Source organism: Urocitellus parryii, chromosome 10 (assembly GCF_045843805.1).
Source record: "Urocitellus parryii isolate mUroPar1 chromosome 10, mUroPar1.hap1, whole genome shotgun sequence".
Taxonomy (NCBI): Eukaryota; Metazoa; Chordata; class Mammalia; order Rodentia; family Sciuridae; genus Urocitellus; species Urocitellus parryii.
In genome coordinates, this window is record NC_135540.1 from 144,196,768 (window position 1) to 144,211,807 (window position 15,040).

At 52.9% G+C, this 15,040-nt stretch overlaps 1 protein-coding gene across 4 annotated transcripts; it reads right to left on the reverse strand.

Annotated features, from left to right (window-relative positions):
* Window positions 1-23: 23 nt before the first annotated feature.
* On the reverse strand, window positions 24-14,957 carry Tmem175 (transmembrane protein 175). Of its 4 annotated transcripts, none has more exons than XM_026379478.2 (12): window positions 14,490-14,957; window positions 10,651-10,722; window positions 9,580-9,763; window positions 9,443-9,481; window positions 7,743-7,840; window positions 5,385-5,436; window positions 4,923-4,958; window positions 4,364-4,447; window positions 3,853-4,017; window positions 2,272-2,350; window positions 1,893-2,028; window positions 24-793 (listed from the first exon to the last, which is right to left on the reverse strand). In XM_026379478.2, the coding sequence occupies exons 3-12, from the start codon at window positions 9,730-9,732 to the stop codon at window positions 127-129; spliced, it is 1,509 nt and encodes a 502-aa protein (XP_026235263.1). In that variant the 5' UTR covers window positions 9,733-9,763; window positions 10,651-10,722; window positions 14,490-14,957; the 3' UTR covers window positions 24-126. The 4 variants fall into 4 exon arrangements, with proteins under 4 accessions (XP_026235263.1, XP_077659286.1, XP_026235262.1 ...); XM_077803160.1 differs by lacking the exon at window positions 10,651-10,722 and adding an exon at window positions 14,199-14,321; XM_026379477.2 differs by lacking the exon at window positions 10,651-10,722.
* Window positions 14,958-15,040: the final 83 nt, after the last annotated feature.

Genomic DNA, 15,040 nt, shown 5'->3' on the forward strand with positions numbered 1-15,040 from the left:
AGGACAATTTGCATACTCTGAAACAGATCTTGATATTTCACAGTGGAGGCAAAACCCAGACTGTGGCTCCATGGGGCCTGCTGGCCCAACCCCCAAGGCTTCCTTCCGGGGCAGGCATAGCTTCCACTAGCAGGAGGAAGGCAGGAGCTGGGACTGGGCCTCCTCTGGGGCGTGGCTCCGGAGGGGTTGTGCTGGCCGCAGGTGGCGTAGGCCATGCAGGCTGGCCAGAGCCAGGCGCACGAGGAGGCGCAGCAGCAGAAAGGCGAAGGGCACTGCAATCTGCATGATGTGGAAGATGGCTGTGCTGAATCTGCTCAGCAGGCAGGTGGCTGCAAAGGCCAGCAGGCTGGCACAGGGGTATAGCGCAAGCTTGGCAAACATGAAGGCATGCTCCTGCCCACCAAATCGCACAGCTGGCTGCAGCGTCTCCGCCTGGCGCAGCAGGGCCGCAGTCCAGATGGCAAACTGGAAGATGCTGGCGAAGAAGACAATGGCACAGCTGAGGCGCACACGCTCCAGCTCATCTCGTGGCTGCCTGGCGAAGGCTGCAGTCTGCTGGTAGGCCAGAGGGAGGCCACCCACAAAGGCCAGGGAGAGGGTGTTGAGTAGACCCATGGCCTGTGTGGCCTTGCGGACGTGCAGGAAGAGCGAGTGGTGTGCAAACCAGAGCAGACCCACTGTGGCAAAGGAGCCGAAGTATGCCAGGAAGTGTGGCCCATAGGCGCCCAGGGCTGCCACGAGGCTCCCGCGGAACTGTTCCTTCACGGTCTTGGGGTCTGGGACGTTGTCCTCGCTGAGGAGCATGAACACAGGCATTTGCACCAGCTTCCCCAGGAGCCCACAGGCCCCAGGGAGGTGGGCTGAGCATCGGTGCTAACTTGGGCGGACACCTGGACACCTCTGCACAGGAAATGTTCCTGATGTGGTATCGTGTGTGTGGCACGCTGAGGTGTTTGTGCTCTCCCCTTAGTTCACCCAGAACAGATACCTAACTGGCATGCTCTCTGCTCTCCTTGCTGGGAGCAGCCCTCACCCATAAGAAGCTCCAACAATGTGCCTGGCCCTGGAGGCCCAGGAAAGACACCTTTCATCAAATAATGTGGAGGATGGTGGCTCCTGAGGCAGCCAGAGACCTGCACCTCCAAAACTGGGCAGTGGGGAAGGGTGTGTGGGAGAACCTGGGGGTCACACAGGAGGAGTATGAGACCTGTGGATGGTGATGGGCTTCCCCTCAGCCATACTTCCCCACCCACAGCATCTGGCTGCAGGGCAGAAGAAAACAGATTATAGGCTTTAGGAATCAGGTACTACAAAAAATATTTGCTACAAATTTTTAAAACTTCACAGTACAGGGGTGCATGCCTATAACCCCAGCTAACTTGGGAAGCTGAGGTCAGCCTGGGCACTTAGCAAGGTCCTATGTCAAAACAAAAGGGCTGCAGATGTAGCACAGTGGTAGAGTACCTTGATTAAACCCCCAGTACTGCAAAAACAAGCAAACAAAAACCCCCAAAACAAACAAAAAGTTTTTAAATGTTTAATGCAATAAAAGTGTGCACTGAGATGTGACTAAGGAGTCAAGAGATTTAGGAAGCCTGGAAGACTTGGAAAAGCAAACAAACACTTGGAAATAAAAGTGGCTGCTCAGATCAGAGCTCCAACAGATTCCCATGGCAGTCTAAGCTGCCCATACCCACAGACATGCCTGAAGGGACCTAGGTGGGGCCAAGGCCTGAGGGGCGTTCTTATTCCTGGGGAAACCCTCCCAGGGAGCTCTGCACCCACAGGAGGGTGAAGCTGAGCCTTTCTGGTGTGGCCAGGACAAGATGCCAGGGACTCAGACACACTGCCACCTGAAGATGAGACAGGGCTGCCCCCGCTTGGGTCCTCACCAGATGTCCAGGATGAGGAGTGTGGCCACAATGGCATAGACACCATCGCTGAAGGCTTCCACCCGTTCCTTACTGAGGGGCTCATGCAGGTCGAAGCTGAAGACCTCTGCACTGTGGGCGGGAGGGTCCCTGTGACCTGCAGGCATAGGAGGGAGGAGCTGGCTCAGCCCATGGGCTGTGGGGCAAGTGTGGTTATCCCTGCCCGCTTCCCTTAGGGACTGGGAATGTATAGCCCAGGAGAGGAGCTGGTGTGGAGCTGCTGAGGGGTGGGAGGGTCACCACATATGTGTGCCTTGCCCCAACATGGCAGTCTTCATGAACAGCCCGACCCCTGTGGTGCCTCCCTTGGCCTCAGTGCAGGACTGCCACTGACACCTACCCACAAGCCTGTCTTTGCACCAACTGGTGGCCTTGCTGATGTAGGGCAGGAAGATGACGGTCACCATCAGCAGGTATGACTGTGGGGACATGACAGTCAGGGCCTGCCTCCCCAGGGCAGGGCCATATACCTCCTGGAGCCCAGCCACCCAGGAGTTCTACCACCCGTGAAAAATCATGTGTAACAAGGAAAAATCCAAGGAACTGTCCTTTATGGAGATTAAGTAAAGGATAGCCATGGAAGGTAGAAAGCGCCCAGCAGCCATACACCTGCCAAGAGTTGTGTCCAGAACACACAAAGAACTGCTACAACTCAACAGAAGACAAGCGCCCAGCTGTGAGAGGGGCAGAAGCAACATGCACACACCAGCAAGCCAGAGAGCCTCAAGGCCACTGTTCTTAGGGAACATGCCCAGCAGCTCCAGGGGGAGAAGGGGACTGCGTAGTACAGCAGTCCCCTTCTCCCCCTGGGCCACTTCTGGGCATGTGCACAGAACTGAGAGCAGAGGCTGGAAGAGGCTGTGCTCAAGGCAGCACCACCCACGACAGCCAAGAGTGGGACAGCCCAAGGGGCCACAGTGAGCAACCTCAGGCACAGCGTGGCACAGCCCCCCAGTATACTATTTTTGGATAACAAGAAGGAATTCTGATCAGAATGTAGCAAGGAGAGATCCAGAAACCCCACGTAGTCTCCTGTTCTGCCAATGCCTATGCCCTGCCTTCATGAGACATTCATGCCACATGGACCACCCTGGGTGTACCCCTAAAAGGGGACGGTCCCACCTCTGATGCTAAGACTCGCCTCCAACTGCTGCCCCTCACTCCCGTCTTGCTGCCTACCGCTGGCTTCCCCACTAAAGACCATTGCCCCTCCTCCCTCCTGTTTCATGAGCCCTGAAAGACAGCTCCAAAGGGACCGAGTCTTATGGCCGGCCACAGGCCCAGGGCCTCACACGGTAATGCTCACCTTTCTTTTTTGCCTCCTCACCTGAGGCCCCACCAAGGCCTACCTGCCTGGTGCTCTCCAGATGATTCCGCTCTGCCTTGGCCAGAGGGTTGGACCCTGCTTGGCTGCTGCCTCAGGCCCTTACCAGCCTATTTACTTTTTAACTCAGGATTGAATGAAAGGGGCTCTACCACTAAGTCACATCCTCAGGCCTTTTTATTTTTTGAGACAGGATCTTGTAAGTTGCTGAGGCAGGCCAGAATTTGTAAGTCTTCTTCCTCAGCCTCCTGAGTCTCTATTATAGGCATGCACCACCAAGTTCACCTTAGCCCGTTTTAAACTTGGAATCCTCTTGAATGCTTATTAGATGTTTATGAAAATGTCAGTTATTTTGTTCATAATTCTTAGGATAATTTGGATTAAAAACTCCATGTACTTCAACAACGCTCAAGCAGACCCGGAGTCACAGTGAGCTTCCTATGCCAACTCTGGAGCAGCTTGTTCTGCAGATCTTGGTCCTGTGTGAACAGCGCTCTGCCAGACCACCACTCTTACTCCTGGTAGAATTAGCTGCTGGCTGAAAAAAAGCATCTCAGTGCCCCGGCTGTGCCCTCCCTGGGGTGCCCCAACACTCACCACAGGGAAGAAGAAGAGGGAGAAGATGGCCGCAAGAAAGCACAGCACTGGACCACGGAGGACAAGGTGCAGGATGTGCCTTCGGGACAGGGCCCTGTGGGCGGAGCACCGGATCTGCGGGCTCAGCAGGTGTGGGAAGTGGAAAGCATACCCCACAATCAGTGCCTGTGGGAGAGGCAGGCCACAGGGCACCCTCTATGAGCAGAGGGGCATGGCCAGGCAAGCTGGCTTCTTGCAGGGTCTCGGGGGAGGGCACCTAAGGCAGGCTGGCACTGGGGTGCTCTAGGGAAACACCAGGGATGGGAGTCCTGGCCCTGCACCTGATGCAACTGTGAGGCCCTTCTTAGACTCAGCAAGGACAAGGGGCTCAGGCATGCACACCCCAGGTATCCACGGCAGGACCCGGGCTCCTGGGGACATGGGGTCAGGATACTGGCGCCTCACCTGCTTGCCCCCATGACCATCTCTTTGTCTCTTTCGCATACATCTCTGCAGGCTCTTGATGCCTTACCTGCACAACTCCAATGGCGATCACACACACACAAAACAGGAAGATGCCCAGTGGCACATCAGGGAACGTCACCATTAAGGAAAACTGTCCAAAACAAGGAGTAATGCAGAAGTTCATTAGTCTAGGAGCGGGGACACAATGAGCCTCCTGGTCTCCCTGCTCTGTGCTGAGAAGGACTATCATGGGAGGGGACATATAGGGTGTGGCAGATCTGTCCGCAGCCCCCACAGGAGCAATTCCATCCACTGCTATAGGCCTTTGAAGTCCCCCAGATCCCAATTCTCTGGCCTAGCACATACAGACCAGCACAGGTCAGCACTGAGTATGAGAGCTTTTTGGGTCTGTGGAGACTCTGAGTGGAGGAAGGCCACGACAGAGTGGGGGCCCTGCCTTCCAGTGGTCTCTGCCTTCAGAGCCCCAGGCCCCCAGCCAGACTCCCCCTGGAAGTTCTCTCCTCTGTATAGCCCCAAGGCCCAGAATCATGCATTTCCAAGGACAGTCAAACCCAGGTGGAGCTCAGCACGTCTTGGGCATGTCTGGGGAGCAGGCTTTTACTTACTGTGTATGGCAGAAGGGTGATGGTCATCATGCAGGCCTGGAGAGGAGGGAGGGAGGTCACATAGATGCAGCCTGGATGATGCAAGCTGCCCCCTCACCACTCCAGAAGGGGCCAGGTTAGGCCCCTCCCAAGACAGAATGGTGGGCCAGCAAGTGTCAGACCCGAGAAGCCTGTGCCTTCCTGGCTCATCTCAGTCCTCTCCACAGGCAGGCCTAGCACCCCCAGTTCTATGTGGGCTGGGGAAGGGTGGCAGCCCCCTGTGGTGCAAGGGTTGTCCAAGGAGCTTCCAGGTGTGGACAGAGTTCAGGTTCCGAGGTGCCAGAGAATAAGAGAGAAGCAGCCAGCTAAACACTCTCAGTCCTCTTGGGAGGGTTAAATTATAAACCAAAATCATTTCCCAAAAGGATAAAAAAACACCACCACCACCACCAACAAAAAAAACCCAAAAAACAAAAAACTCACCAGGTTGAGCAAGGCAAGTGTATCGTCTATTTTCCCAACAACCTGGAATAATCTACAAAGAACAGGAGAAGATGGGCCACTCATCAAATGTGGTTCCAATAAAATTAAACACACACACATCTGCTCCAGTATTTTCTAGTTTAAATATCATTAAAAGATGATTTTGGGGGTAGGGAGGTAACCAGGGGTTGAACCCAGAGATGTTTAACCACTGAACTACATCCTCAGCCTTATTTAATTTTTAAGACAGGGTCTCAAATTTCCCAGGTTGGCCTTGAACTCACGATCCTCCTGCCTCAGGCTCCTGAGTTGCTGGGATTATAGGCATGTGCCACCACACCCAGCTAAAAGATGTCATTTAGGATTAAATGTAAAATCCTACCCAGTGTATGAAATTAAGAAAATTCAAAATCATAAATTCCCTGGAAATCACCCTCTTCATTCCCACATATTCTTCCTGTTGCTTTGCTATTTAAAGCATATTGCTTTGAAGAGTAAGAGCCAAACTACAGACAAATGTGTACAATGGGTGGCTCTGGAGGAGTCTTTTCAAAGTGTGTCTTTGGAGCAGGCTGATCCTGTGGAACCTGGGATCTGGAGGGCTAGAGGGGGCTCTTGGGTTGGGTTTCATGGGAGGCCTTGCTGGGAGGGGAGCCTCTGAATGTGACCTGCCTGTTCGAGGTGCAAGAGGCACATGTGGCTTGCCCCAGCTGAAACTCTCTTGAAATGTTGTGTAGCTTCTGCCAGAAGGCTGAAAACCAGGCTCTGGATATGTGTACATAAAGTTCCATCATGCAGTGAATTCACTCTTCAGGCCTTGTGCACAAAATCCATTTCGAAGAGAGGAAATCCTTCTTTCCCATTGTTTTCAGGGGTTTCAAACCCTAAACCTGTGGAGCTGCCTATTTAATAGAGAAATTGCTTTGTCCTGAGACTATTTGACACAAACAAAAAAATTAAAAATTGATAGCTTTCAGCAGGGTGTGGTGGCTTGGGAGGTTGAGGCAGGAGGATCACGAGTTCAAAGCCAGCCTCAGCAAAAGTGTGGGGCTAAGCAACTCAGTGAGACTTTGTCTCTAAATAAAAATCAAAATAGGGCTGGGGGTGTGGCTCAGTGGGTAGGTCTCCTTGAGTTCAATCCCCGGTACCAAAACAAACAAACAAAAAAGACAGCTTTCATCATGGGCAACATGAGTGAGCACAATTGGCCAAGGGTCTTGTTTCTGAGGCCCCAGCCCACCTGGTCCATGCCCCAGGTTTCCCTGTCAGAGCTTGACGCCAGCTTAGGGTACCCAAGTACCATGTCCCCTGTTCATTGTGAACCATGCCTTCTCCTGGGCTGGGCAGCAAGCCTAGGGACAGGGAAACAGGGCCAACCTGGTGCTGCAGCATTTGCTGAAAAGCTAAATAGCAAGGACTATGGCCCCCTTGAGCTGGGAAGCTCTTCTGGTGACCTGCTGAGCACTGCAACCAGGTGTGCAGAAGACCATGCTCAGGCAGATGCACACAGCAGATCTGGAAGCCCCTCATGGGGCCCCTGAACCCCACTCAGGCAATGTCGACCACAGTGGGTACAGCCCCTGGCAGAGCTCACAGCCCACCTACTTTGCAACATCCCCTGAGAGCCTCCTGAGCACTCGGTACACCAGGGAGGCTGAGAAGAGCCCTCCCACCCCTGGAGCTTGGACTCCGAGGTCCATGCTTCATCTCCCAAAGTGGTTGTCTGCTGAGGGCAGTATACAACACACAGCGCCAGAGGTATCTGGCCCAGTGCCAACACCTGATGGAATAGGTGCATTTTCCTGCACCCCAGCCTTCCTGGACAAGTGCTTCCCTTCCATAGGCTGGTCTGCAACCTAGGATGGAAGCATCCACTCCCAGCTCCACCTCTGGGTGCCTCCTGTCCCTGCTCCCCTGCCAGTGGTTGGGGGCCCTGTAGGTTGGGCAGTAACCTCTGGATCAGGACCTTTTCCTCCCCAAGATAAAGCTCAGGCCTTGGAGAACTACCTGTGGGCTTGGACAGGGGCTGGAGGTGTTGGCAGCTTGCCCCCTCCTGCCAGGCTCCATCCTGGTTCTGGGGTCTAGCAGGACACACTGGGCACCCTCACCCAGTGTCTGGATGGCCAGCGGGCAGTGCTATATGTTTGCGGAAATAGACTTGCCTTGGAGCCTGTGTGTGGGAACCCAGGCAGGAGGCTCAGAGAAAGAATTGGGGATGATGGAGAAAGGGGTGACCTACCCACCCTGGCACTCTCACCCATGATGATGTGAGGGGCCCACATATACCTTGAGAATAGTGTGGCTCACTGCCTAAGTGAGTCAAAAGGTGACCTGATCTCAAAGAAGCCCAGTCCCTACCTGGTGTGTGCAGCCCAGGCCACAGTCACAATTAGAAATGTCATCAGGTAGACAGCAATCCTGGTTGCTAGAAGTCTCTGTATACTTTTGTCAAATTGCTAGAACAAAAGAGCACTGCCATTAGGGACAGTCATAGGTAACCTAGGTAGCCTTCGACGCATGGGCATGGCCTCACTGGAGTGCGGTGAGACCCCTTGGAACACCCAGGCTCTGCCTGCTGGGGGCCACACCCCCTCCCCTGACCCTCCACTCCCCTCAGGGCGAGCCTCCAGCTGTCATGGTGGGGTCCAGAAAGCCCACAATACAGGCCTCATGGTTCAGAGTTGCAGGAGTGCCTTGGACAGCGGGCTCCCCATCTCATGGCGGAAAGGTAGAGGGCAAAGAGCCCAATGAGCCTTGCAGCCCTTTCACAAGGTCACGGATGGCCTGTCAAAGGCTGTCAGTGTAGGCTCAAGACCCTGGCAGGCGCAGGTTGCCCACTGTCTCCTGGGCTCTGGGTATCATCTCCAAAGGTACCCTTCCCTGAGTCACTGTGCTTCTGAATCGCAGTGTTCAAAGTTGACTGTCTTCATGTTAACACATGAGCAGTCCAGGAAGCCCCGTGTCAGGGAGGATCGCTGGTCCAGCACCTTTCTCTCCTTCCCAGAGTGTTTCTGCCTGCACCCATGGACTCTTAGGAGCTTTCTGAGACCCAGCGAAGAAACAGAAAGACTCAGCACCAAGAAGTCCCAGTTTCCATGCAGAGAACACAAATGGCCCGGCGGCGGTGGGGTCAGAGTGGGCCTGAACAGCTGAGTTTTCTCGCTGCTTGGAAAACTGCCCCTGTGGTCTCACAGGATGCTGATCTGGGCCTCTCATGAAGGAAACACCTCAGCACATACTGGCTGGAGCCAAACCATGGGCTTCCCATAGTAGGCCCCAGAACTACCACTGATCCTGTGGGGCACGGCTTTTCTGAACAGCTGCTGGTGGGCACTTTCCACTGGGGACTGCCAGGCACCTGGTGCAATCAATGCTTGGATTTCCTCCAGAGAGCTGTGTCAGGCTGGACGCACATTTCTACTACAACCCTATGGAAAGTGCTTCATCATTTCTTCACAGTGCAAAAACCAAATCCAAGTAGCTGTGGGGCTTCCCAGGTCATCCAGTTCAGCCTGTAGGCGGCTAGACGTCAGCCTTGCTGGGCCAGCACATCCCCTGGGCCAGCACATTCCTCTGCGCCTCACAGCACCCCAAACAAGTCTGGCATTGTGACACCCTGTCACACGGGCAGATAGGAGACAAGGTGCATGCATGCTCCCACAGGCCTTCCAAATGTCTTCCAAACTGTTCTGCTGTGATCAGTCACATGTTGCTCTCTTTAGTCAGAAATTGTCCAGTAAAGCTGGCTCTAAACGGAAAAGCTTTTACACCCTTTCCCCACTCACCCCCAGATGGGCCTGGTGCACATGCCAGGTGGATGTGCCTCTGCTGAGGCAGCCTGATCTCTGGATCTGGAGAGCTCCCTCCCACTAGAGGACACTTCCTTCTCCACTCAGGCTGAGAGAGGTCTTCACTGCAGAAGCCTGGTCCCAACCCCAACCGCCCCAACTTATGCAGACAGTGACCCTACCAGGAGGAAGCAGGTGCCCACCCTGCTGCTCAACACCCCCAGACCAGGTGGGGTTGTCCCCCTGCACTACACAGCATGCTCCTGGTACCTGCTCTGGGGAGATCTCCGTGTGGGTCACAGGAAGGATCTGAAGAACAAAGACAAAAGGAAACCAGATGTTTCTTGGGCTGGCAGCAGGGCCAGGGATGGGTGCCTCCACCTACCTGAAGTGGGCCCCACACTTACCATGACTGTGGCGATGATGGACAGTAGTGCGTCACTGAAACCCAGCATGCGGTGGGAGCTCTGGGTCCCTTCCCTGATGTCCTCATCCTTCCTGCATAGGGATGAGTCACCCTGGGCATCCAGTGTGTGTTCAGGAGTCTGGGGCCCAGACATGACGGGGCCACTGCCCAGTGGCCACAAAAGCCTAGAAGGAAGCACAGCTCTGAGCATGCCAGTGGGTTGCTCTCAGGGGCTGCCTTACAGGCTTTAGCCAGGGGGCACAGGAATAGAGGCTGGGTGTGGAGAATGGGGAAGACCCTCCAGGCTAAGCATCAGCCTGAGATTCCCTCACTAAGCTTAAGCTTGGTGACTGGGGTGAGGGACATGCTGTGCCTGCTTCCCCTAGAGGAGCAGGCAGGAGAGAAGGCCCACACAACACAGGTGGGTGCTTAGCACCCACATCACCAGGGAAGGGCCCAGAATGCCTGAACCCAACAGCAGATTCTATCCTATGAGCTGTTTTGGTCCTAAACAAGAAAAAGGAGTGGGTGCCCTTGGGGCCCGAGGTCACAGCATCAGGACCAATGTGCACACCCAACAAAAGCCCCCATGGCACACAGCCTTGGTTCAGAGCTCCCAGGACACTGTTAACGTCAGGAGTAGGCTCTGGAAGACAAGGGTGACTCCAGACAGAGTGTGCTCATATCCTGGAGCAGAGCTGGTGGGCATCTGGGCAGCACAGCGCTGAGCCCTGTGGACTCCACACTGGACCCAGGGCCCCCACCACAGCTGGGTGACAGGGGATGGGAATGTGGCAAGGAGGCTGAAGCTGGGATTCAGGGAGAGGAATAGGTCTGGCAACAGCCAGGGGCCAAAATGTGCCCTCAAAAGAGGGAGGCTGATGCCCAAGGTCCTGGAGAAAGAGCCAACCCCACCCAGGAACTACCCAGATCCAGAGGGTGGAGAAGATCAATGTTGAGGAAGGATGAAGGGTTTGCTTCAGGGCCCATTTTCTAAGGCACAGAAAAAAAATAAGTAAAATTAAAAAATAGAAAGGGCTGAGGTTATAGCTCAGTGGTAGAGTGCCCCTACCGTCAACTCCCAGTACCTCCCAAAGCCCAGCAGAGGATGCTGCTCACCCTGGCCAGAGCATCAGTAGACAGACTGCCAAAGACAAGAGGTAAGGGGCACCATCACATGCTGCTCAAACAAGGCAACTGACACCAGACACAATCAGAAGCCCACCCCAAGATGGACAAAGGAGGCTGACTGGCAGTTTCCAGTGAGGAAACCAAACTGAATAAACATGTAGTCAGGGTTGGGTGGAGCTCAGTGCTAGAGGGCCTGCCTGGCAGCCAGAAAGCTGTCAGTCAGAAGAGCTAGTGAGGTTGTAGGAGACATCTGGCATCCTGGGGACATTAGCAGAGCCACAGCCCTCAGCTGAAGGAGCATGCCTGCAGGGGAGCTCAGTTTCCAGATAGGCCTGAGGTCCACACCAAGCAAGCCTCTGTTAACAAGATATGTGAAACACAGGCCAGGGTGTCACTCATGGTGGGGCACTTGTCTAGCACGTGAGGCCCTGGGTTCCATCCCCAGCACTGAGGGAAAAAAAGTAAACACAATTAATTATTAAGCCATTAAACAAAGTATGAGCAAGTAGGCAGATCTAGAGAGACAGAACTAAAAACATCAGCTGCAAGTGCAGACAGCAGGGGCTGGGGTTGTAGCTCAGCAGCAGAGCGCTCACCTAGCACTTATGAGGCACTGGGTTCGATCCTTGACACCACATAAAAATAAATAAATAAAAATAAAGGTATTGTGTCCAACTACAATTAAAAAAAAAAGTTGCAGACAGCATTATGCAGTGACCTTCTGACGAGGGTGTCAACATGTAAGGCAGAACCGTCAGGAACACAGGGACTGCAGTGCCAGGACAGAAGGAGAGAGGGAGGTGGCTCTGGCCCACCTCCCCTTCACTCCTATCCAACGTATGGTCCAAGCCACTCTTCTGGGGTGCAGTTCTGAGCTTCTGAGAAATGGACATGGGTAAGTGACCAGTCCCAATTGGAACCCTGGTCCCCGCTCCCAGTCCTCGTCGAACTCTCCCACATGGCAAGCTTGGCAGCTCTGTCACTGCAGCTTTACCTTTCCCAAATGCCGTGGCACATAGCTGGGGGACGCACTGAGCTCTTTTCCTGCTGTGTCATAACTACTTACTCTGTGTGGACCGACTGTTCATGTGCTCAGTGACCGAGCACTATGGACTCCACACAGTGGAGTTGCTCCCAGTTCTGGCCTAAAGATGTAGCCCAATGGCAAGGGGTTCAGAAGTAAATATTATGGTCAAACCAATCTCATTTTTTTTTTTGTACCAGAGATTGAACTTAGGGGTGCTTAACCACTGAGCCCCATCTCCAGCCCTCTCTTTTTGTTTTACTTAGAGGCAGGGTCTTGCTAAGTTGCTTAGGGCTTCACTAAGTTGCTGAAGCTGACTTTGAACTTGTGGTCCTCCTGCCTCAGCCTCCCAAGCCACAGGGATTATAGGTGCTTGCCACCAAGCCTATCCAAGCTCACTTTTGAAGAGGTTGCCACAACCGTTCAATTTTAAACCTTTGTGCACCACAGGACAAAATTAATAAAAACAATTCCCAGAATGGGAGAAAACATTTGCAAACCACTATCTGATCAAGGTATAATATCTAAAATATTTAAAGAACTGTTACAATTAGACCCCGATGAGACAGCAACCCTCCAGGCTGGCAATGAAACAAAACAAGGAAGTGTTGGCAAAGACAGAGGAAACTGGAACCTGCACCCTGCTGGTAGAGCACAAAGTGGTGCAGCTGCCTGGCTCACAAAACCAAGAACAGCCCACCACCAGGTCCAGCAACTCCTCCTTTGGTATACATCCAAGAGTCAAAAGCAGGGACTTACAGAGATGCCCATGCACCCAAGCTCATCCCAGGGCTGTTCACAATAGCCCAGAGGCAGAAGGCACTGGAGCCTCCATCTTGGTTTCTGAATGAAGCATCACAAAGTCCTGACACATGCTATCACATGGAAGGACTGGGAGGACACTCCAATGTGGAACGAGCCAGTTGCACAAGACAAATACTGTATGGCTCCACTTGCACGGGACACCCCAGAGTACTTAAACCCATAGGAACAGGAAGTAGAGCAGTGGGCACCAGAGGCTCAGTGGAATGGGTGAATTGGTGCATAACGGGGAGTTTCAGCTTTGCAAGAGGAAGAGCCTGGCGATGGGTGGAGAAGCTGCACCGAGGAGCGAAGGGGTTCGTGTCTCTGGACCGTGTGCTCAAAAGTGGTTAAAACAGTTTTATGAACTGCACCAGTTAAAAAGAACACAACCCAATGCCTAGTCTTTAAGTGCTCAAACCATGTCATCTACACATTTGCACGCAAGTTTTTATGACACATGCCAATGAAGAAAAGACAGGACTAGAGATACAGATGCCACAGTGGGAAAGCAAGAGGTTTCTTGCAGAGACTGTCAGGAATCCTCAGTATGGGAGATGCTGGAGCTGAGTGTGGAGACACTTCTGACAAGGGACACAAGAACAGTAAGAGGCCTTTATTAAGCATATCTTAAACATCAAGCATTGTCCCAAGTAGTTCATACTTGATGTCTCTTTTAATCCTTAAATATCACTGTGAGAATTAATGAAAAGCCAGAAAGAACTATCTCTGTGTAACAGGGAGAGCCTGGCATGCAGCAAATTGCAAGGAGTTTGAGAAGGCCGCCTCATGAGGCTCAAACAAGGAGGTGTGCCTGAAGAAACCAGGACTACACCAGAGCCTGTGTATCCAATCCCAAGACTGGACAGTAGACTACCCTGAAGACATGTAGAACTCACTTTCCTCTACGTGTATTTCATATACAAGTCTATTACCACATAGGCAATTTGCAAATATTTTCTCCAAGTCTGAGTTGTCTTTTAATTTCAACAGTGTATTTTTAAAAAATAGTCAGACACCAATTTATATTATTGTAGGGATCATTTTATAAATGTTTATTAGCTCAAGCTGCTTGGTAGTTCAAGTCTACAGTATCATTAGTGATTTTCTGGGTTCCTGTCATTTATTTTTATTTACTTTTTAAAATGTTTATTCTTAAGATTTAGATGGACACAGTATCCTTATTTTACATTTCTGTGGTGGTGAGGCTGAAACCCAGTGCCTCGTGCATGCGAGGCAAGCATGCTACCACTGAGCTACAGTCCCAGCCCCTCTTGTCATTTATTGAGGAAAAAAATACTCTCCAACTACATCAACCTCCCACTACAACTGTGATTGGCCTCTCTTCTTGTAGTTCTGAGTTTTTGGTTCAGATATTTTAGATCTTTGTTATTAGGCACATATATGTTTAGGATTGTTACATCTTTTTAGTGAATTCACCCCTTGATCATCACAAAATAGTTCTCTTACTTGTGGTGATATCTTTTGCTATAATTGGGGGATCAAGACCATGGACTTAGTTTTAGACAAGTATGTGAAGTGAGACAGCTACAAATGAACACCCACTGTCAAATTCAGAAAAACGTGGAGGCAGATTTGGGTCAAGACAGTGTTAGCATGGCATCTACTGCAATGCCAAGAAGCGTGGCTTTATAAATACTTACGAAAGGGCTGGGGCTGTAGCTCAGTGGTAGAGTGCTTGCCTAGAATGTATAAGGCACTGGATTTGATCCTCAGCACCACATAAAAATCCACAAATAAAATAAAGGCATTCTGTCCATCTACAACTACAAAAAGAAAATTAAAAATAAATAAATAAATACGAGAGAGTTGCAGTAGATTTTGGTTTCCTGATTACCTGATTTATTTGTCAGTCCTGGGATTGAACCCAGGGTTGTACCACCACTGAGCTACATTCCCAGTCCTTTTTATTTTGACACAGTGCCGCGTCGTACCTGAAGGCGGCAGCTCCAGGGGGCTGAGAAAACGCGGGACTGCGGCCCGACGCCGCCAGGTCAGGCTTTCCCACGCAAGCTGGGAAACCGCGTCCTTGAGCTCAGTCTCTCAACGGCAGCCACTAACTCATGTTTCCCCCAAAACCGTGCGGCCCAAGGAAAGGAACGCGCGTGTGCGGCCGCCGGCTCCGTCCTCTCGAGGGCGGCACAGGGACCTTCCGCTGGCCCGGCCTTCCCTGGGAGGCGCAGTCCGGCGGAGCGGCCGCCAAACTCGCGCCCAACGTCCGCGCCGTTCCGCCCCGCCACTGAGACGAGGCCTCGCGGAGGGACCGGCTGCCTGGCCTGTGGGGCGCGCGGCAGGTGACGACCTGGGCGGGGCCGCCGTGGCCCTCCTTCTCTCAGGTGTGAGCTGCCCGCGAGCCCCGCCGGAAGTCTGTCGCGGGCCCACGCCTGGAGCTTGTGCGCCCGCCGGCGCGACGGAAGTGAAGCACGCATCCTTCCGGCCCTCGGCGAAGGGTCGGGGGCGTGGCCCCACGGCGCGACGTGCTTGC

Coding starts and splice junctions, on each gene's coding strand:
- Tmem175 (XM_026379477.2), bottom strand. CDS start 9,732: ATGTCTGGGCCCCAGACTCCTGAACACACACTGGATGCCCAGGGTGAC. Junction 7,841..9,442: donor CGGAGATCTCCCCAGAGCAG/GTACCAGGAGCA, acceptor CTTTTGTTCTAG/CAATTTGACAAAAGTATACA. Junction 2,029..2,271: donor GTGCAAAGACAGGCTTGTGG/GTAGGTGTCAGT, acceptor CTATGCCTGCAG/GTCACAGGGACCCTCCCGCC.